At 40.0% G+C, this 24088-nt stretch overlaps 1 protein-coding gene and 1 long non-coding RNA gene across 6 annotated transcripts in view; both read left to right on the top strand.

The window, feature by feature from the left end:
- ppig (peptidylprolyl isomerase G (cyclophilin G)) overlaps positions 1-24088 on the top strand; it is a 109894-nt gene that overhangs the window by 79648 nt on the left and 6158 nt on the right. For all 5 annotated transcript variants that reach the window (XM_064329884.1, XM_064329883.1, XM_064329882.1 and 2 more), the window contains one exon: positions 9272-9414. In XM_064329884.1, the coding sequence (XP_064185954.1) occupies positions 9272-9414 (143 nt within the window). The remainder of the gene's footprint in view (positions 1-9271; positions 9415-24088) is intronic.
- LOC135252002 (uncharacterized) lies at positions 1251-4366 on the top strand. Its single transcript, XR_010329246.1, has 2 exons — positions 1251-1470; positions 1537-4366. It is a non-coding gene; the product is annotated as an uncharacterized LOC135252002 (long non-coding RNA).

The raw sequence follows: 24088 nt of genomic DNA, 5'->3' as shown, positions 1-24088 counted from the left end.
TCAGAACTCCTCAATAATAATATTTTCCAAGAATTACGAAAAAGCGTTGATAACGTTTCGTCAGATGCAGGCTTTATTTTACCCCCAAAAAAGTTCCTGCTCGGGGGGTAGTACTTTCCGAAAGTACAGCAACCTTTTGGGTGGAGCTTGCAGTGCTGTACATTTCTGAATTTTTTTGTGTTTATTTTCAACCGCCATGTTTAAAAATATGCAGGCGCAAACCGATTTATTTTCATAATAACTTCAAATCAAACTTGTATGTTATGCAGCGCAGTAGCCTAGTTTTGGTTATAGCCTGCCAACGTCTTGGAATTATAACGTGTGCTCTTCTGTTCTTTTCTTGCTTTAGTATTCGTTTTATACATTTTTTGTATAAAAAGCATTCGTGCTGGGACAGCATATTACGTACCAAAACATTCAAACGGATTAATTCAGTTGCTGAATATTTTCTTCCGGATTTTCTTTGTTAGCCCGTTGTAATTGACTCAAAACGTTTGATACAGTTATGTGAGGTATGCGGTAGTTCTGCGTAATTCACATTGGTGATACAGTAAAAGCAAACTGGAAATCACCTTCCACACTTTTTGTCAGGGTAAAATAACAGGTTAATTCTAGTGATCGTCCCTTTAGCTTTTTCAGACTGCCGTAATTTTACTCTGCCATTTTTCAATTCCACAAAAAGACCAGGAAGACTATGGACTAATTTAGTCCGAGTTTTCGTTCTATTCTTTTGCGATTAGCCTATATGGAATTGACGATGAGAAAGTAATCAAACAGCAAATTGTTTACAACGTGTGCATGTTTTCTGCTGTTGTTGCCAGTTATATTGGAAATGTGAATGCATTCTGTCACTTCGGATGTCAAGACATGAAAGCGAATGTTCGCATAAAAACATAATGAATGTGTTTGAGAGGATATATAAAACGGTTACAATCTGACTATTGGCCTGTTATATCCTATTTGTTGCATAACAACGGTCCAAGTTCAACTACCAACGGCTGCAGAAGAACATTTAAATTCCAGGTGATTAAATCGATAAAAATCAATAAATACAAAAGTAACCATGTATAGTCATTGTTGGTAACCCGTTGTATATAAGTGGAATAAACCCCTCCGGGCTGTCCCGGTTATTATAAAATAATGTAGGCTACTTCAGTGGTAGTATGGGGTTACAGAAGAAATCATAGGACAGATGGACCGACGACAACGTCGCTTTTTCATACGTCAGTGGGCTAATTTGCCTAATAGGTCTATTTTACATTTCCGGGTATGTAAACCGGATGTAGGGGTCTCTCATTTCCGGTTATCTTAACAGCCACCAAAACAATGGCAGAGACGAAGAGCTTTTTTGTTTTGTAGCATTCCCCTGTGTACCAATTCGAAAAATAATTTATTTGCCCTTTCACAGCTTTCCCACAGATGTACTCCAAAATAAGAAAAAAACTTGCTAGGTAGCATGACTGTCATAATGTTGCAAACTAACATAAACTAACCCATTACGATAGCTAGCTAGTTAACTACTGCTTTGTGAATAAGATTACACTCGATATTAAACTTTTCTCCTCACATACATTTGGGTCTAAATGTCTGAGTCCCCTACCAACTCCATTGTTTTTTATTTTTTTATTTTATTTTTTATCATTCATTGAGAACTAACGCAGTTTCAGTCATGTGGTACTTGTTACTCAAGAATGTCATAAAATCTGTTAGCTAGCTATATTTTATGTTATGATTAGCAAATTGCGTTTTAGCCAGCTAGCTTGTTAGCAAGCACATATTTGGATATTCAGTGTTGAAACTGCAGATGCACGTTTATTTTAGTTGTTAATTGCAATTACAAAATGTATTGACGGACATCGCGACAAGCCTACTTAAGATATATAAGCTGATTTAAAAATTTGTGGGTAGTTTTTATCAGCGATGAAAACAAACTGCTCGGTAGTGAACTGAACACCGGCATTACACAGGCGATTTGACAAGCAATATAAATCTTTATTAGAACAAGTACAGCACAAACAACATCTCACAAAATAGTAACGGTAGTACAAAACTTAGTTCAGAGATATTTCACTTCGGTATAATATAAGTAATTTTGTGGAGCCTAACACATTGTACTTACATAGCTTTGCTTCCCCTGCTGACCGTCATCGTTAACAGAATCGCTTTTCCTCACAGCTGTCAGGCTCCCTATTAATTCATTTTCGGGACAACCGAGAGGAACAGAGACGCTGTTAGCGGACAGCAGATGTTGCTTTACGCTACAAAAACACAATGGAGTCACCTCCAGAAAATAATGTTATGTCGAAGTGAAATATCTCTTTAATCGGCTAACTTGCTGTGGTTAGCATGCTAGCTATTTATCTTTCTGGCGAACCAGAGCTAACGTTATACTTACCTTCATAACCGAATATAAACTTCTCAAAAAATAATTTATAGCCCTTGTCTAGTTTAGACCGCTTAACGTTCACTGGCAATGCTTCGACAATGCAGATAACATCGGACATAGTGAACTTTGGCAGAGCTATTAGGGACTGTGGGAACACGTTGCTGTTTAGGCTCAATTTTTCGCTGTCAGAAATAGACTTGCGTCTGTAGCAACAGTAACCGGAAACAAAGTATCCCTACATCCGGTTTTGGTCGTCATCTTGTGAAATAGGCCTATCTTCGCGGGACTTTAGACCAATGTCTCTATCTACAATGGGCTGAAGGAACCTTTTAGTTCCTTGAAAAGTAGTTCTTGGGACTAAAAGTTCCGGGTACTTTTGGTGGAAACGCGGCTTTAGACAATCCGTTTGTGAAAAATACGCTTATTTGTGATGCCTGGGTACCTTCCAAAATATCTGTGCATAATACCACACATGTTGTTCATGGTGTTGTCATCCTTTGTAGTACAGTCTGGCTTGATCGCCAATTAATCTATCCAATAGGTGACAGAATAAGCTTTCTAACGATGCATAATATGTAAAATTTTACTTTTGGAATAGCATTTTATAGCTCAGCGTAACCAAAAGTTTTGTCTGCATTACGCATTAATTCTCTCGTAGTGAAATTTTATTGATGACTGCTGAAAAATATTTTGTTTGTATATGTTATTTTTTAAATTGATAGGTTACTGGTATTTTATGATGAGGGTACAGTTGAGGCCAAAAGTTTACATACACCTAGGCTAAAGATATTCAAACTCAGTTTTTCACACATTTCATGTTACCATACATTTCTTTTGGCAAGTCAATTTGGGCATCTACTTTGTTCACATCAGAGGTAATTTTAAAACAATCGATTAGAGACAGACAGTTGACTCTCTCTTTAAACAGTCTGGAAGATTTCTGACATTGATGTAATGACTTTTTAGAAATTCTGATTTGGTCATTTGTCATAATTAGGAGTTAACTGGCACCTGTGGCTGTATTTAACTGAAGACAAGAACAAAGAAACTGGTGAAGGAGTTGGAGGCATCAGGTACCAAAGTATCTACATCCACTATTAAGAGAATCCTACATTGCCATCGCCTAAAAGGCTGTCCCGCAAGGAAGACACCCCTACTCCAAGAAAGGTATAAAAAAGCCAGAATGAAGTTTGCAGGTAATCACTAAGACGAAGAACTAGCCTTTTGGAGGAGTGTTCTCTGGTCAGATTAAACAAAAATGTAACTGTTTGGCTATAATGATCAGCACTATGTATGGATGGAAAAGGGTGAGGCTTTTAAACCGAAGAACACCATCCCAACTGTGAAGCATAGGGGTGGCAGCATCATGTTGTGGGGGTGTTTTGCTGGAAAAGGGACTGATGCACTTCAGAAAATAGAGGGCATCATGAAGGAGGATTATCTAGAAATACTGAAGCCACATCTCAAGACATCAGCTAGAAAGTTAAAACTTTGTTGCAATTGGGTCTTCCAGCAGTACAGTGGTCCTAAGCATACCTCCAAAGTTGTAACAAAATGTCTTAAAGACAACAAAGTGAAAGTATTGAAGTGGCCATCACAAAGCCCTGACCTGAATCCCATAGAAAATTTGTGGACTGAACTGAAAAAGCATATCTGAGCAAGGAGGCCGACAAACCTGACGAGTTATACCAGTTCTATCTTGGAGTAGGGGCTTCTTCCTTGCGCGACAGCCTTTTAGGCGATGGCAATGTAGGATTCTCTTAATGGTGGATGTTGATACTTTGGTACCTGATGCCTCCAACTCCCTCACCAGTTCAAATTAAACAATAGGAGTGCGCTGCGTGGGTCCACAATCATGCCGAACGAGAATCAGGTGCTCTTTGGAATGGGCTAGTTAAATAGCAATAAACGGGTTTAAGTTCCTTTCATTGTAGAAAAACACATGAAGAGTAGGCTACTGTAGGAGAACTTTAAGTTTTTTTTTTGAGTTTTTCTACAAAGGAAGGGAACTTAAACTCGTTTATTGCTCTTTCACCAGTTCCTTTGTTGTTGTCTTGGGGTTCAGTTGAACCTTTCAGACCAAATTTTGTTCAGCCCTGGGAGTTGATTTGTGCCTCCTTCCTGAACACTGCAGTGTCTGTGTGGTCCCAAGATTTTTATATTTGCATATAATTGTTTGTACAGATGCTTGTGGTACCTTCAGTTGTTTGTAAATTGCTGGTATGGAGGAACCGGACTTGTGGAGGTCCACAATTTTTGTGGAGGTCTTGGCTGAGTTGCTTGCCATGATATCAAGGGCAAAAAGGCAGTGGCTCTAAAGATAGGCCCTTAAATACAGCCACCGGTGGCAGTTAACTCCTAATTATGACAATTAACTAATCATGTGCTTCTAAAAAGTCATTACATCAATTTCCTGAATCTTCCAGACTGTTTAAAGAGACAGTCGACCTAGTGTATGTAAACTTTTGACCCACTGGAATTCTGATATAGTGATTTAAAGTTGAAATAAATCTGTCTCTAATCAATTGTTTTAAAATTACCTCCGATGTGAATAAAGTAGATGCCCAAATTGATGTGCCAAAAGAAATGTATGGTAACATGAAATGTGTGGAGTTGTGAAAAACTGAGTTTGAATATCTTTAGCCTAGGTGTATGTAAACTTTTGGCCTCAACTGTACAACTACTAATTACTAATTATATATATATATATATATATATATATTTTTTTTTTTTTTTTTTTTTGCCTTGATTAGTGTACAAGCTACTGAAGCAGGTGACAAACAGCCGAACAGTTTTACTGAAATTACAGCTTTGTAGTGGCTGTAAAACAATCATTGTATTCCTATAGTAATAACTGTCGATGTAGTTATGGAATGAATGTATAGGAACGTTTGTATTTCATTGCGCAAACCATAAAGACGACACGTTACCTATTAGAATAGTGTGAATTCATCAGTTTCAGTTTCACTTTCAATTTCGTAAGTTGCACGTCATCCTTCATGGAAATATTCCAAACCCCAGAAAGTGCACTTTCACCTCCTAAACCATTATCTTCATCAATAGAATGAAGTATGGCATGAAGTGGTAATTCTACTAATGTGTATTTCTGAAACATGTTTCTGTAGTATTAGAACTACAGTGCTATGTGCTTTGTGTGTGTTTTCAGCAGCTAGTACTGTTGCTGAGAAAACTGAAACAAAATATAGCTAAATGCAGTCATGGCAAATCTGGTTTTATTGTTTGTCAACATGAGGTATATGAGAAGTCTTCACTACATAACAAAATAAAAACGATCCTATGTTCAGAAATAAGAGGGTTATTCAACAGAGATTTTTGACTCTGGCTAATTAGTATCATCTGGGTTCAAGGCGTTAAGACCGTATGTGTTACAACCTGGTCTAGGGTCAGACCGTAACAGAACGTATGCTAAAGGAAATGAGTGGGGAATGGGTAAGGGAAATGTACTGCAAGCCGATGAGTAAGTCCGGTTCGTGTCTGCCTGTCCAGAATTACTGTAACTAAAACCTGCCTAGTCTTGAATGGTTTGCTGGGCACAGGGCAGCTTTGAATGCTGAGCTTCAAGGCAATCGGTCCGCAGTCTGAGAACCAGTTGTTTGAATAGTGTTAGTAGGTACCTACTGCATGATTTGATTGGGGGTGGGTTTTTAAAGATTGAGATCTTTTAAAAGGAATGATATTTTCTGTATTGAGTGGACTCCATGACATGCTGCATGCCTTCGAAAATAATTTTTTTGGGTAAAATTATTGGGGGGGGGGCAATTTTAACTGTTTCCAGTATTTGGAGATGAGGGGGGGTCATGTCCTACTCCCCTGTTCATAATATTGAGCCTATTGAAAAAGTTGCCTACTGCACAGCCTCAACTAAGTATGCTCCTTCCATTACATTTATTTAGCAGATGCTTTTAACGATGTACAAAAGTGCATATCAAGTTATTGGAACAACTACAAAATACAGATTTGATACGGTACAATACTCATTTTGTACATAGCCAAGAACACAGTCCAGTTCATGCAGTGAACATTATTCTGACCTAGCCTATGCTAATTCAAACTAGGGGGAAGTAAAGCTACAACATTAGGATGATAATATAAATTACAGTAAGTGCTGGAATAGAGGTACATATAACATGAGTGGCATGAAAAAGGGGAATTCAAGTAAAATGATTCACAGAGTGGTACGGCAGTTAGTCCAGGTTTAGTCTGAAGAGATGCGTCTTCAGACCACGGCAGAAGATGGGTAATGAGGGAGAGGTTCGAAGAGGGACAGGGAGTTCATTCCACCACTGGGGAGCTAGGGTGGAGAAGCTTCATGATAGGGATGAGTGAGAACTCTTTACCTGGATGGGAGGGGTTGCAATGCGTCCTGCTACTGCCAAGCAGAGTGATCGAACAGGCGTATAGAATTGAATCATGTCCTGTAAGTAGACGGGGGCCGTCCTGTTGGCTGCAGTGTAGGCGAGGGTCAGGACTTTGAACCTGATCCTGGCAGCGACCAGTAGCCAGTGGAGTGACCTCAGCAGAGAAGTGACGTGGAAGAACTTGGGAAGATTGAAGATGAGTCGGGCAGCAGCATTTTGAATAATCTGTAGTGGCTGTATGGCACAAGCCGGCAGGCTTGCAAGGAGAGAGTTGCAGTAATCAAGATGGGAGGTCACCATAGCCTGGACAGGCAGCTGGGTGGAGTGCATAGTCAGGTATGGTCAAATCCTCCTGATGTTGTACAGGAGGAATCTGCAGGACTGTGATGTTGCCTTGATGTGCTTTTTGAGGTCCAGTTTGGTCATCCAGGTTGCAGAGTGCGAGGCAGTCACTGTGGTGCCATCAACCGTGGTTGACAGCTCACGTAGTAGGGAGGTCTTGTATGGGAAGAACAGCAGCTTAGTTTTGTTGAGGTTGAGCTTCAGGTGGTGTAAGATAGAGGGGGGGAAGAGAAGAAGAGTTGTGTGTCGTCTGCATAACAGTGATAGGTGAAGCTATGTGAATTAATAACTGAACCATGAGATTTGGTGTATATGGAGAGCAGCAGAGGATCCAGTAGTACTCCCGTAACAAGGGGATGAGGGGCAGAGGCAGACCCCATCCAGGTGACCTGGTAGGACCAATCTGCCAGATAAGAAGCAAACCAAGACAGGGCAGTCCCAGAAATGCCCATCTCAGCCAAGGTGGAGAGGAGTAGTTTGTGGTTGATCGTGTCGAATGCTGCTAACAGGTCTAGGAGGATCAGGACAGAGGAGAGGCGTGAGGCTCTTGCAGTGGCGAGTGCCTCTGTCACAGCCAGGATGACAGTCTTTGTTGAGTGCCTGGATCGGAAGCCAGACTGGTGTGGGTCTAGCAGGTTGTTCTGATGGAGAAAAGAGGAGGTTAGTTATTTAAGCACTGCTCGCTCAAGGGTTTTTGACATAAAAGGTAGAAGCGATACGGGTCGATAGTTCATTACATCAGAGGGTCTGGGGTGGGTTTCTTAAGAAGTGGGGTAACGTGAGCCGTCTTAAAATCAGAGGGAACATAGCCAGAGGCAAGGGAGGTATTAACAATAGAGGACAGCTAGGGAAGGATCTCGCTGGATATAGGCTGGAGGACTGTTGATGAGATGGGGTCAAGTGGACAGGTGGTTGCGCGATGGGAGGTTGAAGTCTCTCAGTAGAATAGCAGGAGTGCCATCCTCAGGGAGGGAGCTCAGGATAATGTCCAGCTCATCCAGGAAGCCGATTGGACCTGGAGGATGGTACAGAACAACAATATGGAGTTTAGTAGGATGAGTTACAGTAACTGCATGAAATTCAAAGAAGGAGGGATTAAAGTTAGGACTAGGGAGGACACAGAATTTCCAGGACAGGGAAATGAGCAAACCAGTGCCCCCCCTCGGCCAGAGGCCCTGGGGCTGTGCGAGAAGGAGTATCCCGCAGACAGTGCAGCTGGAGTGGCGGTGTCATCGGGTGTGATCCAGGTTCTTTGAGAGCCAGGAAGTGAAGAGACTTCATCTTGGCAAAGGCAGTAATGAAGTCAGATTTCTGGACAGCTGACTGACAATTCCATAGTCCACCCACCACAGTGAGTTCCTGAGATGAGGATGGGGGTGGGTAGACCAGGTTAGATGGGTTGCACCTGTGGTAGATGGGCCGTCTGGAGCATGTCAATGAGCACAAAGGAATCAGGGTTAGACACATGCCAAACTGAGGAAGACGCTGCGAGTTATAAATACAGGGTGGCAATTACCTAATTGCATTGAGCTCGTACCCCCAGGTGAAACTACTCGAAATTAACAAGACAGTACAGTGCTATTTAAAACAGTAACACGTGATTACGCACAACTGTGTTCTCTAACAACCGCTGAAACAAAATTAAGCAGAGAAACGCTTATCTGAAAACGCGGAGATTAGTAACCGACGACACGATCAGATGCACACTTCCCTTGAACAATGGGTGTGTTCTTTAGTTCTGCATTGCTTCTTTCTGAGTAAACTACATGGGGAAGTGTAGTATAATAGTTGGGGAACCTCAGAAGGTTGTGGGTTCAGTTCCCAGCTGGGGTGCTACTGTTGTATTCTTGAGCTATTACTTAACCTTAATTGCTTCAGTGAAGTGTCCAAGTGTAAAAATGGATTTATTATATGTGAAAACTTACCATGTGCAAGTTGCTCTGGTGAAGAGCATCTGCTAATCTCTCTTGTTCGGGGTCTAGTTTGATAAATTCTGTATAATTGCACATGAATGGTAAAATGAAGATATACCAGTAGTGTCATTACTTTAGAGGAGCCTCTCTGTTTGATTGAGGGGTAATACCATTTCAAGGGCTGGTTAATGGATGAAAACCAGAAATGCTAGCTTAGTGAGGCTTTTGAACTGTGGATGTGCTTTTCCCAGCGCTACAGGACTCCGTCACGCTCCAGATCCAGATCAAGGGACCGTTTTTGGCGCAGTGAGACCCCTCCACACTGGCGCCAAGAGATGCAGAGGGCCCAGAGGATGAGGGCCCCATGTGGAGAGCGCTGGATCAAAGGAGACAAGTAAGTCAACTCTCTTACACAGTTCCCTACCTGAAAGATCTATTAACCTGCTGGAAAATATGTATTTATGTATGTTACTATAGCTACGTCACATTATAAAAAACAATGTTGGCGCTGCACCCCACAGTACTGCTGTTGTAGAGGTCACTGGAGTAATAAATGCCTAAGAATGTAATAAGGAGTCAAAAAACCACAAATGTTATACGTAGCAGACCACCAATGTAATAAAGGTGACAAATGTAATACTGAGTTCAACACAAATGTAATTAAGGTCACAAATGTAATAAAGGGTGAGCCACAATTATAATAGGTGGTATTGTTTGAAAGTGGTCTTTGACAAAGATAATGGGTATTAAATCGTCAGTTGAGCCACAAATGTAATTAAAGGTATACTATGTAGGATTTTGCCGCCCTTCTAGACTCTGCGTTTGTAAACAAAGTATTCTCCTCCTCCATTCTCAACCCAACCTACACCTCTGTTAAGGACACAACCTTGAGTGCTACATGCAAAATGTCAAGTGAAGACGTGATAGATATTGAAAATAGCTTTTTTTAGCCATGTGAATGATTCCATATAGATGGTAACAGTAATTAGGCAGTGTTATAACGATCATTACACTGAGTGCACCCATAGTTTGTGGGAACATTGTACTGTAGTTAGCTAGTGCCATTGCAGCTAATCAGTGTTTTTCCTTGTTCAGTATTTTGGGGGGTATTTCACAAAAACGGATTACTTGGTTCGCTGGATAACTACACCATGTAAAACCCAGAACCTTCCCAGATTTGGAACATCAACTGAAGTAAAAAGAGCTCTTCCAGGTTATAGTTAGCGCAGTTATCCAGCTAACTTTGTAATCCGGGTTCATGAAAAACACCCTGGAAAGTTAGAATTTGGATGTAAACATGGAACTCCCATGCAGCAAATCCCATCAAACTCTAAAGGAACTAAGAGAGACCAAATTTCAACTTGACAGTATTCTCAACAAAAAACACAGTTCTTACTACAAAGACTCCGTTATAATCACTTTGAATACAACAATAAATCTGGAAAATATTTAGCAAACCAACTAGAACATATTATAGCAAATTATATACAGCTGACAAAGATAAACACGTAATTGAAATATACTCTTTCCTAAATAATATAACACTACCAAAATTGAACATAGACCAGGCTAAAACCTTGGATGCCCCATTAACAACAGCTGAACTTGAAAAAGCAGTCAGACATCTCTCAAACAATAAAGCACCAGGATCTGATGGCTACCCCGGTGAGTTCTTTAAACACTTTTGGCAGACAATCTCACCACTGTTCACCAGAATGGCAACAGAAATAAAAAAACTCATCATCCATCCCACCACATATGAACACAGCTTTAATCACAGTATTACTCAAGCCAAATAAAGATCCAACCCTATGTGCAAGCTACCGCCCTCTATCACTAATCAACACAGATCTCAAAATTATCAGCAAGGCATTAACATTCAGAATCGAATCAGTTATTTCATCTCTCATTCACCCTGATCAAACAGGTTTTATAAAAGGAAGACACTCCTCAAACAACACATGCCACCTCTTCAATTTGATGAATATCTCCAAACAAAACAATATAAACACAGCCATTTTATCTCTTGACGCAGAAAAAGCCTTTGACAGGGTCAATTGGACATTCCTCTTTGCAGTGTTGGGAAAATTTGGTTTTGGAGAAATGTTCATGAATTGGATCAGAACACTCCACAACTCATCCAGGGCTGCAGTCACCACTAATGGCATTACCTCACAAGCTTTCACACTCTACAGAGGCACCAGACAAGGATGTCCACTCTCTCCATCATTATTCACATTATTTATAGAACCACTGGCCGCCGCAATACGACAAAATGACAATATCACTGGTATCACAACCCTCAATACAACCCGCAATATCAGTCTCTATGCAGATGATGTAATGTTATTCCTTCAGAATCCAACCAAATCAATCCGTATAGCTATTAAACTCATTGACACATACTCTAATATATCCAATTATTCCATAAACTGGAACAAATCAACAATCCTACCAGTTTGCGGGAATGGCTGGAATGCTGCATCTCAGAACCCCTCTCTCCCTCTCACCACAGGAAACATCACATACCTTGGCATACATATTTCCCCCAAGCTGTCAGAGTTATTCCATCTCAATTTCACACCACTACTAAAAACAATAGAAGATGACTTAAACTGCTGGATGACATTATCCATCTCTATCATTGGACGTATTGCAACAATTAAAATGACAATATTACCAAAAATTAATTATTTATTCACAATGATTCCAACCCAACCCACTACCCTGGAAAAATAAGAAACCAAGAATAAAACTGACAACTTTACAAAAAGACAAACTCATGGGGGACTAGACGCCCCCAACTTTCACCATTACTACCTAGAAAATCAGTTACAGTATTTGAGCAAATGGATCCATCCAAACCGCTACCATAGCACATGGGTCGACACAGAACAAGCTGAATGCAAAGGCATATGCACAGACCTACCGTTCTTTAACAACACAATAAAACATCACAATTGCTTAAAAACACTAATTGCTACAACTCTGACAGCTTGGTGGAAAGTTAATAAAATCACAAATTTCACCATGAAATCTAGTGCACATACACCCATATCGCACAACACGGACTTTCTAGTAAACAAATCACCAATAACAGGCACTAAGTGGAAAGAAAACGGCATCACACATCTGCACCACTCTTCAAAAATAACATACTACTTGGCTTCCAAGAATTGGTGCAGAAGTACGGCATTGGGGCGACATAGAAACATATAGGGGCGACATAGCTCAGGAGGTAAGACCAATTGTTTGGCAGTCGGAGGGTTGCCGGTTCAAACCCCGCCCTGGGCATGTCGAAGTGTCCTTGAGCAAGACACCTAACCCCTAACCCCTAACTCCTAAGTGCTCTGGCGAATGAGAGGCATCAATTGTAAAGCGCTTTGGATAAAAGCGCTATATAAATGCAGTCCATTTACCATTGGGAAAGAACAATATCTAAAGTACCACCAACTGAAAAATGCAATCAAGACAAAAATCAATATCTCCAACAATCCCCTTCAACCACCACCACTTATAGAACACATCAATATAATTGAAAGTTCAAAGAAACCTTTCTCCAAACTATATAGACTACTATCTCCCACAGACAACACTATCTCTCTTCCTACCCATAACTGGGAAAAAGACCTCAATATCAGTACCAATGCCGACTTTTGGACCAATTTGTGTAAAAACACCTTCAATATGTTTAATAATACTAATATACAACTAATTCAATACAAAATCAACCACAGAGCACATATCACTCAACACAAGATGTACAAAATGGGATTCACAGACATATGCACTGACTGCACACTCCACACAGCTGACAACTACTTTCACGCCCTGTGGCAGTGCCCTCCAGTCAATCAGTTCCGGCAAGAAATCATTGCCAACATATCACTACTTCTGGGATGCAGCCTCCCACTATCCCCATCACTGTGCTTACTTGGAGACTCATCAATAATCGACACTTCCAACCAAAACACAACTCCAATACTTGTAGTCCTAAGTATCACCAAGAAAACAATCCTACTAAACTGGAAAAACAGAGGTCAACTTTCCATCTCACAGTGGTTAAACCTGCTAACAGAACATATATCAATGGAACAAATCTCAGCCTCAATCAGAAAACAAACTGAAAAATTTAATAAAAAATTCTCACCACTCCTAAAATCTCTACAGTTGCCTAAGGCCACACACGCACACCCACACACACACCCTCTTAACCCCACTACTACTCTATCTACATACACATGCGCACCCACAATGGATTTTTTTCCCATTATTATTAGGGGTCCAAGCAGCGAAGCTGGTGGAACCCTATTGTATTTGTTAGGATTATTATTATTATTTTTTTTTTTTTCCGCTAAAAGTGTCTGAGGCTCAGCAACCATAAGTCCTAGAGCAACCAAATTTGGCAGGTGGGTTCCTATGGCCCCCCACTACTCAGGCACTAAAAATCACCCATTTCGGCCAGATGGTGGCGCTATAACAAAGGGTCATGCGTAATAGGCCATAACTCCCACACCGTAGGTTAAATCAACCCAAAACTTCATGGACCTATCTGCATCTGAACCAGAGACTGTAAAAAATATGGACAAAGCTACTGTGACGTCACCCATTGACTCTCCGTGGGTCTCTAAAACACGTTTTGAAGCTCAATGGCGGGCGCGGCCATGTTGTCGATTTGGAGCCAAAACCATAGAGTTAAGCGGCTCTGTGATTTTTACAATGTGATTGACAGTCCGGTGCGGAAAAGCCCATCAACCTGAACGAACGATTGCAGAACGAACCTGAGGCTAGCTGATTGTCTGCCGTTATGTTTTAAAATATATTATCAGATGTTCACGGAGTTTAATTTCCATCCGTGACTGTACTGTGTCATGTAATCACGTTATATGTATGACATAAAAAATACAATTATTTTCAGTTATCTTCAATTTATGTTTCTCAGCAAAACGAATATGCTTAGCTAGCATATCAGCTTGCCAGTGAGCTAGGTAGGCTATCCGTGGTTAGCTCACGCATTAGCAATATGAACCACAGGGGAAGAACATTGACTACACTGATGGTCAATCAATCAGAGATGTGTAGGCTACTGGTGATTTGACTAGGCTAATTTTCTAAACTGTCTAAACTGTCTGGTAGACCTGCTGTTAACCGAGCAAGTTATCGTCGTAGGTTTTCGCCACAGTCAGGTAATGAGCCAGTAACTGCTACTAGCTACTCCATCGCCGTTTGTGGTGTTCGCTTGCTGGGTGACGCTAGCTGACCGATCGTTCGCAAATCACTTCCTACCGAATAAAAATTAACACTGGCAGCGGTGATTAACAAATCTACCAAGTATTTTAATAACTTATCTGCAGGCGTGTAAATATGACAACGCACTTTGTACAGCAAGTTTTCCACCTGGTGCACGAAGACAAAAATAATGTAGCCTACATTGAATTTCTAATTATTATTAGGCTATTATTTTTTTTCTTGTAAATCATCAAAACCAATGGAGAAAAGCCAATATACGCAAGGAGCCCCCAGGACCGATTCTGAGAACCACTGTCTTAAATGCCTAGCTTGTCGGTCTCTTAAATGCTAAAAACATGTTCCTTTCTAAATGCGAAGATGGTTAATTTCGTTTAATTCTGTGTGTGTGATTTCATCGTGTGTTGTATGTTATTCAGCAGATGAACCTTGAGACTCTTAATTCGCTTCATGAAACTGAAAAAGTGTTTATCCCAAAATCGGGATTATAGTAGCTTTGTCACATGCGTGAAGCATGGCCCAGGTAGACATTTACGGAATGTACACGACTGACAAGCCGTCAAACACGTCTGACAGATTGAATGTTTGCCGGTTAAGGTTAGCTAGCTAGTCAAATGGCTTGGTAGCCGAAGTTGCGAACTGTTTTAGCATAGGCTACTGGACTACCAAATATAGCAAGCTGATCACGCTTTCTGCCAACTAATTATTTGGTTAAGTAGGCTAAAGGAAATAGTAAAAATGACTCGGCTACCGAAAAACTTAAGAGGAGGATTATTTTATGGTCGTCTAGTGCAGCTGTAAATAGCACACGCCATAATGAAATCACCACGAAATGGGATGCCTGCATTTTCTGACTTCGCACCGTGGCCGGAGCCGCAATGTCAAGGCCAAGAAGCGCCACCGCCCACCCCAGTGACCATAGACTGTAGCCCCTATTGTAGCTCAGTCCTCCGCAGTAATCCGGAAGTGACGCAAGCTGTACCTCATTGGTCCAGAACAAATATTGGCACTGTGCCCAAATGACGCAATAAATCATGAAATCGACCCATGGACAGTCATAAGACGAATGAAATACACCTATTATGACTATTTGTTCCTGTGAGAAAAAATTATTGACTTTGTATTTTAATCACATTTGTACCGTAGACTTGCATGGAAACCGGATATGAAAACACCTATACTGGAGCCAGTGGCGCTAGTGAGCAACCAGGAAATGAGCTTCAAAAATGAAGTCTGGTTTTGGCCGCTTGATCTGAACGTGCTCTACAACTTTGCCATTGGCACCACCTATGTCCGCCAAATTGTTTGCCCGCCCTTTTGACATTTTTGTTGGGGCGTGGAAGCTTTCTCCACTAAAATGTCTGCGGCTCATCAACCATAAGTTGTAGACCAACCAAATTTGGTAGTTGGGTTCCTATGGCCCCCCACTACTCAGGCACTAAAAATCACCTATGACGGCCAGATGGTGGCGCTATAACAAAAGGTCATATTTTAAAAGGTCATAACTCCCACACCATAAGTCAGATCAACACAAAACGTCATCGACCGATGCGTCTAAATGTGCTCTACAACTTTGCCTTTGGGACCACGTATGTCCGCCATTTGGACTTTTTTATTAGGTGGGGTGCGGAAGAGCTGGAGCTCCAAATCTAAGTGTTACGACATCTAGTAAACTACTTTACGGCAAGCAACATCCATGGCGACGCAAGTAATCCGACACCGTAGGGTCTAGTTTTTATCAGTGAGGGGAGGGTCTGAACGTCGGGGAAGCAATGGAAGACAGTGCCAGCCAGAGTGCATGCTAGGCTATTAAAGGTTTGTTAGTAAAAGCTTTTTGAGAGGATGAATACTTTTCTTTGGCATGGATCCATTTGAAGACAATATCGGGTGAGTTTGTTTAGTCTTTAAATCAGTCGTTATGCTGAGAGAAATCGTATTCTCAATTTAATCTCGAAATTCACTGTAAGCTTAGGGTTGTAACTAGGTAGCTGTTTCGTAGGTGACTTAGTTAATGCACTCGTCTTAACTATTGCTTGTATTTTTGCATAGACTGTGTTAGTGTTAATCAGTTTAACCTACAGGGTCCAAGTTGAACTATGCGGTTGTTCCCTGCACTTGGAACGGTACTTCTCTCTAGGGTTTTCGACACACTTGTTCCTCATTATGATTATACACTTTGTTGTACGTCGCTCTGGATAAGAGCGTCTGCCAAATGCCTGTAATGTAATGTAATTTTTCGTAGCAACAAGATACACCCGACATTAGCCCTAAAATATGCTAATAGCAGTGAAAACGCTGCTCACTGAATAACGAAAAAAACGAGACAAATTTCCTTGTTAAATTATACCATGTCATTCTACAGTCAATATCTGGGACTAAACATTGAATAAATATACAATCTTACCGTTGGTTTTACGCATAGATGTCCCTTTTGCGAATGAGTGGTCATATATTGTCTTGCACAATCCATTTGTGAAAAATAAGCGCATATGTGACGCCTGGGTCAGCTATCTTCAATAATAGCTGTGCGTAATACCACACCTGTTGCTTACGGCGTTGTCGCCCTTTTCAGTGCAATTTGGCTTGATTGACAATTCATTTATTCAGTAGGTGAGAGTATAAGCTTTCTAACGATGTATAACATGTCTGATTTTTCTTTTGGAATAGCGTTTTATAGGTCAGCGAAACCAAAATTTTTCTTATCTGCCAATGTCTAAATAAATTAAACGGTAGGCTACTTTGCGCCCAGTACGCAGATCGCGAGTTGATATTTGTCTTTTTTTTCTCGTTTTTTCTCAATGTCGTATTTATTATTTGAAATGTGTATTTATGTGTTATTATTCTATCTGTCTCTGTGGCGCTCTGAAATGTGCATTCTCTGCTAAGCTGAGCAATGGATTGGAATATGTGTCTGATGTAGTGTTGCACGGTATACCAAAACCTCAGCACTTTCTCGGTACTTAAAAAAAAAAAAAAAAAAAAAGAAACGGTTCGGTATTAGAATATTCTGACATTCGGTAGTTTTGAGTCAAATGTAAAAGCCAGGGAAAATTGTCTCCCGCATTACTGATTGAGAGGATGAAAAGTGTAATTTGTCAGAATCTTCGCTAGAAGGCAGTAGCAACTAAGGTTGCCAAGTGAGGTGACTTGCGCTTGTGCACTCGGCTCCTTGATATAGCGCAAGCTTTGACTCCGTTCACTTCAGTAGCAATAGGTGTTCCAATTTGGAAATATTTTATTATAGATAGATGCTGTTTTGTTATTAAAATATGCTGTTTTTAAATCTATTTAAAGGTGAAAGACCTGTTTTAAAGATTATTTAGTTTACAGCTGTTTAATGTTTGAAATATATTTAACATTTTTCTATTGTTCAGTGTTGTAACACTATAAGCCTATGCATATTAATATGTTGAAGAGGCTTCAACTTAAAGGTTGTTAATAAACCATGAATTCGAAAATGAAGTCAACCCTTGTGGACATTACGTTTCTGATCTATTAAGGTCATTTCAGTATCGTTAGGTACCGAGTATCGAATCAGCATGGTTTAAGTTTCAAGTATTATTTCAGTATTGAGTATCGTGATAGTAAACCTGGTATTAGTATCAAAGTCAAAATTTTGGTATCGTGTCAACACTAGTGTCATAGTAAAGGCCTTTACGGGAAGCGGCCAGGACACATCCATGGTGACACAACTAAGTCATCAGACAGCATGTCTTAGCACAAATTTGGCCATAAGTCATCAATATTTTATTACGTCAGACACATTTCAATGCATTGTTCATCATGATATTCAGTAGATTTGTTGGGTGAAGGTATATGATCATGAGGACAAAGCCATATTAAAATTGCTCCATAGGGGGCGCGATGGTGCCAATGCTTGGACCCCTCCCAACGCCGCTTGCGGCTTTAATTATTATTATTATTATTATTATTATTATTATTATTATTAGGGGTCCTACGAAGTAAGAACCCTATTGTTTTTGTTAGTATTATTATTATTATTCTTTTCCTGGAAATGTTCAAATAACTCAAAAAGTCCTTGACCAAAAATGATATAAATTCCCAGGTCGAAACTAGAGACCATGAGTAACTATGCCAGAAAGAATGACTATGACATAGGTGGCGCTATAGTAACCGATTCAAAAATCAAATTTCAAAATGCTGGCATTTCCACCCCGTTTGATGAAAATTCATGAAACCAGGTGTAATTGTCATTTCTCATGAGGAACAAATATGCCTCAAGAACCCGTGAAGTCCGCCATGATGGATTTTCCTGCAGATTGAAAATTTGGCAAAACCTATAAAAAGTTTCTTCTAATAAACCATAAGTCCGATTGGTCCGAAATTGCCCATCCATGTGTAGGGTGCATGTCTCCCTATAGGGTGTTAACAGCTAAGAGATCCATTCTAAGATGGCGGAGAAACTCATATTTAAAAAAAACTAAATTTGGCCACAAATTTCAAATGCTTATAACTTTTTACAACAATAATCTAGGGACTTGAAACGGACTGGACATGAAGAGGGCACTGCCATGTTGTACCATGTCAAAGCAGTCGCAGGTATCTCAAACAACAAGGAAATTACAGGCATTTGAAATTATGGCTGGAAGCTAATACTAATGCTAATATAATGCACATTTCAAGTGCTTATAACTTTTTACAACAATAATCTAGGGACTTGAAACGGACTGGACATGAAGAGGGCACTGCCGTGTTGTACCATGTCAAAGCCAGGGGTTTTGAAGGGGGAGGGGAGTTGGTGGAGGGATTTGAAGTGGTTTCACCCTGTTTTGTAATAACTGTAGAATGGAAATAAATAAATTTTATTAATTTTAAAAAAAAGGCTTAGCCTGCACACAGGAGAGTTTACATGCACATTTTAACAGGTTGTAACAGTTATGGCCTTCGGGACCATTTCAATTACTGTACATGTTAGCTGCATGGGAACTCTCCATGGCCTTGGTTACTTCTCTTAATTTCACAGGACAAATTGCCTGTCATACAGACGTAGAGGGGGTTAATGCCATACTAAACTGTGCTCTGTCACCATATAATGTAGAATATTTGCACAAGATTTTGTGGAAAGGTTGTTCATGAGCCAAAGAAGAGGTCACGTGTTTGTGTGAGGGTGTGTCAGGGGGCGTGGGGATAGGCGTGGCCTATCACAAAAAGGCGTATAACTCCCGAATGGATTCACAGATTTGCACAAGATTTTGTGGAAAGGTTGGTCATGAACCAAAGAAGAGGTCACGTGTTTGTGTGAGGGTGTGTGCGTGGATGCATGCACACATGGATGCATGCGTGTGTGCGGTAGCAGCTATTGCAGATTTGCGCTTGTTTTTTAAATGAGGATTTTCACAGTGGATCAATGTAAATAAATTTTAAAAAACTTATTACTATTGTTATTGACCGCCTGGAACAAATCTGTATGAAATCATAAAGACAGTTCATTAAACCCTCTATGGCAGTGGTGTCAAACTCGTTGCCATGGAGGGCCGTGTAAATGGATGGTAAATGGACTGCATTTATATAGCGCTTTTATCCAAAGCGCTTTACAATTGATGCCTCTCATTCGCCAGAGCAGTTAGGGGATAGGAGTTAGGTGTCTTGCTCAAGGACACTTCGACATGCCCAGGGCGGGGTTTGAACCGGCAACCCTCCGATTGCCAGACAATCGGTCTTACCTCCTGAGCTATGTCGCCCCGTGTGTATGCAGGTTTTCATTCCAGCCTCAGATCTTGATTATATAATTAGTTAAATTATTTGCTGAATTAGGGATGCAGGTTTGTGCACAATGGTGACCCGACGTCTATGGTGACCCGCATTGTCTAAATAAAAATTTTCTTATATTCTGTGCTTCAATGCAGTTAAACGCATATGGCTGAATGAGTAATTGGACTCAATTAAGGCAGCATTAATTGGTTGGAATGAAAACCTGCATACACACGGCCCTCCATGGCAACGAGTTTGACACCACTGCTCTATGGTATGTTGTCCTCTAGGTTACAGCATGTTTTCTCCTTTTTCACACAATAAACATGGTCAATCATAATGCAATACTTCATATTGAATGGGAGACTGAAGAAGCATCCCTTTTTTCTAAAGGTTTTCCATGAATTATGCAGGACTTATAACATGGCCACAACAGTCTATGATTAAAATATTCTAAAAGAACAGACCTTAAAACCTTGCAGTTTCAGTTAAAGATGTAGTAAGATGTAAGTGTTTGATTTAAAAAAAATAATAATAATTTTATGTTCCACCCCCTCCCCTCCCCTCCACATTCCTGCCCTCCAAACACATGCACATGTGCTGCCTGATATCTGGGTACTGGAGAGAGGACATATGTTGACTTGTTCTGTTATAATCAGTCAGAAGTCGCTATGGGCAGTTTCAAATGAATCACTGTGTAGAATATCGTGGCTTTCTTAATCGGTAAGTCTTAATGCCAAATTCAGAGTGAAAAATATTATTTCAAAGCTTTTAAACATAAGGTGCACCACCAGTATTTCACATGATTTGGAAGCTAACTTAAGCCAGCTCATTGTCACCAATTATGTAATCATCTTAGCTGCTTTCATGATCATTGAACGGTGGAATGGGTTTCATCTGATTTTGCACTAAAAATGTCTTTGCTTTCATTATCTGTATGTCTAAGATTAAAAGGTAGTTCCAAATTTCTACGTCATTTGCTGGTCTAGCTTTTGCACTGTCTGCAATAACATTACCTGTACTCTGCTCTTATCTTTGTAGCCCCCCCCTGCCCAACCCTGTCAGCACTGGCAGCGCTGTGATCAGGCAACATGATTGACAGGCAGGCAGGCAGGGCAGGGAGCTGTGTGGTGAAGTTTGGAGTGGCTGATTTCATAGCCTGGGGCAGAGAGACTGAGAGCAAAAGTGTTCTACACGGGTTAAATTGGGGGTGGACGCAGGTGGACGGCGTCCACCCACCTTTGGTAAATAAATAATTTTGACCGGCAGTTTTACAAATAACTATAACAATCCAGTCCATTTTTCGTATGCTGCAGTCCATGTGTTCCCTCTAGCCAGTTACTCGCTCAACCAATCAAAAATCCGAAGAAAAAAAACTCAGGAGGAACAGTCGTTTATATAGACGGGCACAGAAAAAAAAATATTATTAATTGTCTTGATCGTTTGGAAGCGGACGCGGTAGGTAATTTCATTAACATGTAATTTCATCTATGCAACATGTTAAAGAGAGATGAATAAACTGCCCCCACGAATGCCAGCTATTATTAACAGCAACTTTGATTGCTTAAGCAAAATCATCAGGTCGCTGATCAGCAGCTAAGATAGGATTGAATATTTCCCACATACATAACGTTTTATTCAGCGGCGACTGGTGACTGGTGAGCTGAAAATTGGTGTGGCACAAAACTTTCCGTAATTTTCCTTTATTATCAAGCGTGCCAACGATCGGACTTATCAAATGGCAAGTAGCCTAACACACATCGTCTTCATACCGTGTTAGGGGGATTAAATCATAAATTCAATTTATCCGTTAAAAATCTGTTTTAACCACCAAGTAGTCTACACTTAACAAACAAGATACACCAGTCTGTTATCTACCGTGTTAGCTTTCAGAATAATCAGCAAAAACAAAACCTGCACTTCAATTTTGTTTACAATCTACGCATTGCAGATATTTTCCATGAATGCCAGTGTTTAGAAAGAAGTGCATGTATCTGCAAATAATGTTGATTAGAAATGTGCACAATTTCATACTGCAAATGAAAATAAATGTAGGCTATAAGGCCTAGGCTACTCGATAAAACTGCCTGTTTGGGGAGAACTGGTTATATATGATGGTATTGAGTGGCCTATTTTGTGGATTAATTGTATTGATAATCACTGCTTAGTGATTAAAACGGATTTTTCAAAATCGCATTTATCATTTTATCTCCCTAACACAATGCGAAGAAGCTGTGTGTCCCTTTCCAGTTGATTAGTCAGATGTTTGCATGCTTGTTAATCACTGAAAATTTATTAAAACAGTTTGAGATCAATGATTAGTTTAAAGGAAAGTTTTGCGCCCCACCAATTTTCAGCTCACCAGTCGCTGCTGGTTTTATTTTGTTTCAGTTTGACAGTTTAAGAAAGATGGATATAGGATGAAGAAAGGGAGGACAAAAGAGGAGGATGACAGATTATTTTCATGGGTAAAAAAAATTCTCAGCATTAATGACACTCAATAAACTTGAAATATTTTATGTAAAAGCTTGCATCAATAGTATACATTCTTTTTAAAACATAGTTTTCCTTAATTACAATTATGTGCTCAATACATTAAAGACATAACTATTTTGAGCTGAGACATTGGTTTGTACCTTTTTTCACCCACCTCCCAAATCCCAATTTAACCCCTGGTTCTACAATAAACTTACGTGTGCTGCTCCTTTTAAATGTTCACAGTTTGAAGCATGTTTATATGCATTTTCACTTATTTTATGCTGAACTTAACCTAAAGGTGTATACCTGCAGTGCATCTGTACACATAATTTTGAACGTTAATGCAACCTTGGGCAAACTGGCTCACCAAGAGGAGTAAGAAGCATGCACCAACATCAACTGCCATCACTGGCTAAAATGAAGCAAAAGGAAACTAATAATTTCATAAAATTAGTGAAACAAAATCATATAGATGTTCCATTTTATAGGGGCGACATAGCTCAGGAGGTAAGACCGATTGTCTGGCAGTCGGAGGGTTGCCGGTTCAAACCCCGCCCTGGGCATGTCGAAGTGTCCTTGAGCAAGACACCTAACCCCTAACTGCTCTGGCAAATGAGAGGCATCAATTGTAAAGCGCTTTGGATAAAAGCGCTATATAAATGCAGTCCATTTACCATTTACCATTTACCATTTTCACAACGGATCTATGTAAATAAAATAAAAAAGATTAGCACTGTTATTGACTGCCAGTAATGCATTGAAACAATTATAAATGCTGTTAAATTAACCCTCCATGGTGTAGTTGCCTCTTCTGTTACACATAAAATAAACGTGGTCAATCATAATTCCTTACTTAATATTGAAGGGACGACACTACAGTAACACCCCTTTCTTCAAAGCTATTCCATCAAGCACACAACACCGCCAGTTGTACATAATAAATTCTAAATATGTTCTAAAAGAATAGATTTAAACCATTGTAGCTTCAGTTAATAATGATTCAAAAGTCATGTTTAGACTCATTTTAAATTATTTTGTTTAAAAAATAAGTTCTATAATGCATACCTAAGAGGGTTAAAGTTTTGGTTTACTTCTTCGTAAATAGAGATTTACCTATACATATCACTTAGGAGGGAAAATTGAACTTGACCTAAAGGTGTACCTTGCAATATGCCTGCACACGTAACTTAGAATGGCCATTTTTATGAGAACTTGGGCAAACTTGGTACGCCAATAAGAGTAATAAAGAAAGCGCAAGACAGTTAATTCATATGTTGCAAAAATTGCAATTCTCAAATGATTTGACGGAGTTTTAGTCTTGGGGACATGTAAACGATCTGTTGAAGAAAACACCAAACGGGATCATTGATTTGAGAATTGAATGTCAAAACAATATGATTTAAAACACATCTCAACTGCACCAAGCAATGTTCTCTGCTTAACCAGTTTCTGATTAATGATCTCAAAGGCCTGTGCTGTGGTGTGGTTTCAGTCCTGAGTACCAGATCGAATGGATTGGTTCTTGGCTGGGAAAGGTATTCCATCATTTTTGCACTGCCCTTTTAATGAAATAATATGAGAACAGGATGTTTAAACAATGCTCACATGTTATGAACCATATGTTATGGCAT

The sequence above is a fragment of the Anguilla rostrata genome, chromosome 3 (assembly GCF_018555375.3).
Source record: "Anguilla rostrata isolate EN2019 chromosome 3, ASM1855537v3, whole genome shotgun sequence".
In the NCBI taxonomy this organism is placed as follows: domain Eukaryota; kingdom Metazoa; phylum Chordata; class Actinopteri; order Anguilliformes; family Anguillidae; genus Anguilla; species Anguilla rostrata.
This window is presented reverse-complemented; position numbering and strand designations above follow the sequence as displayed.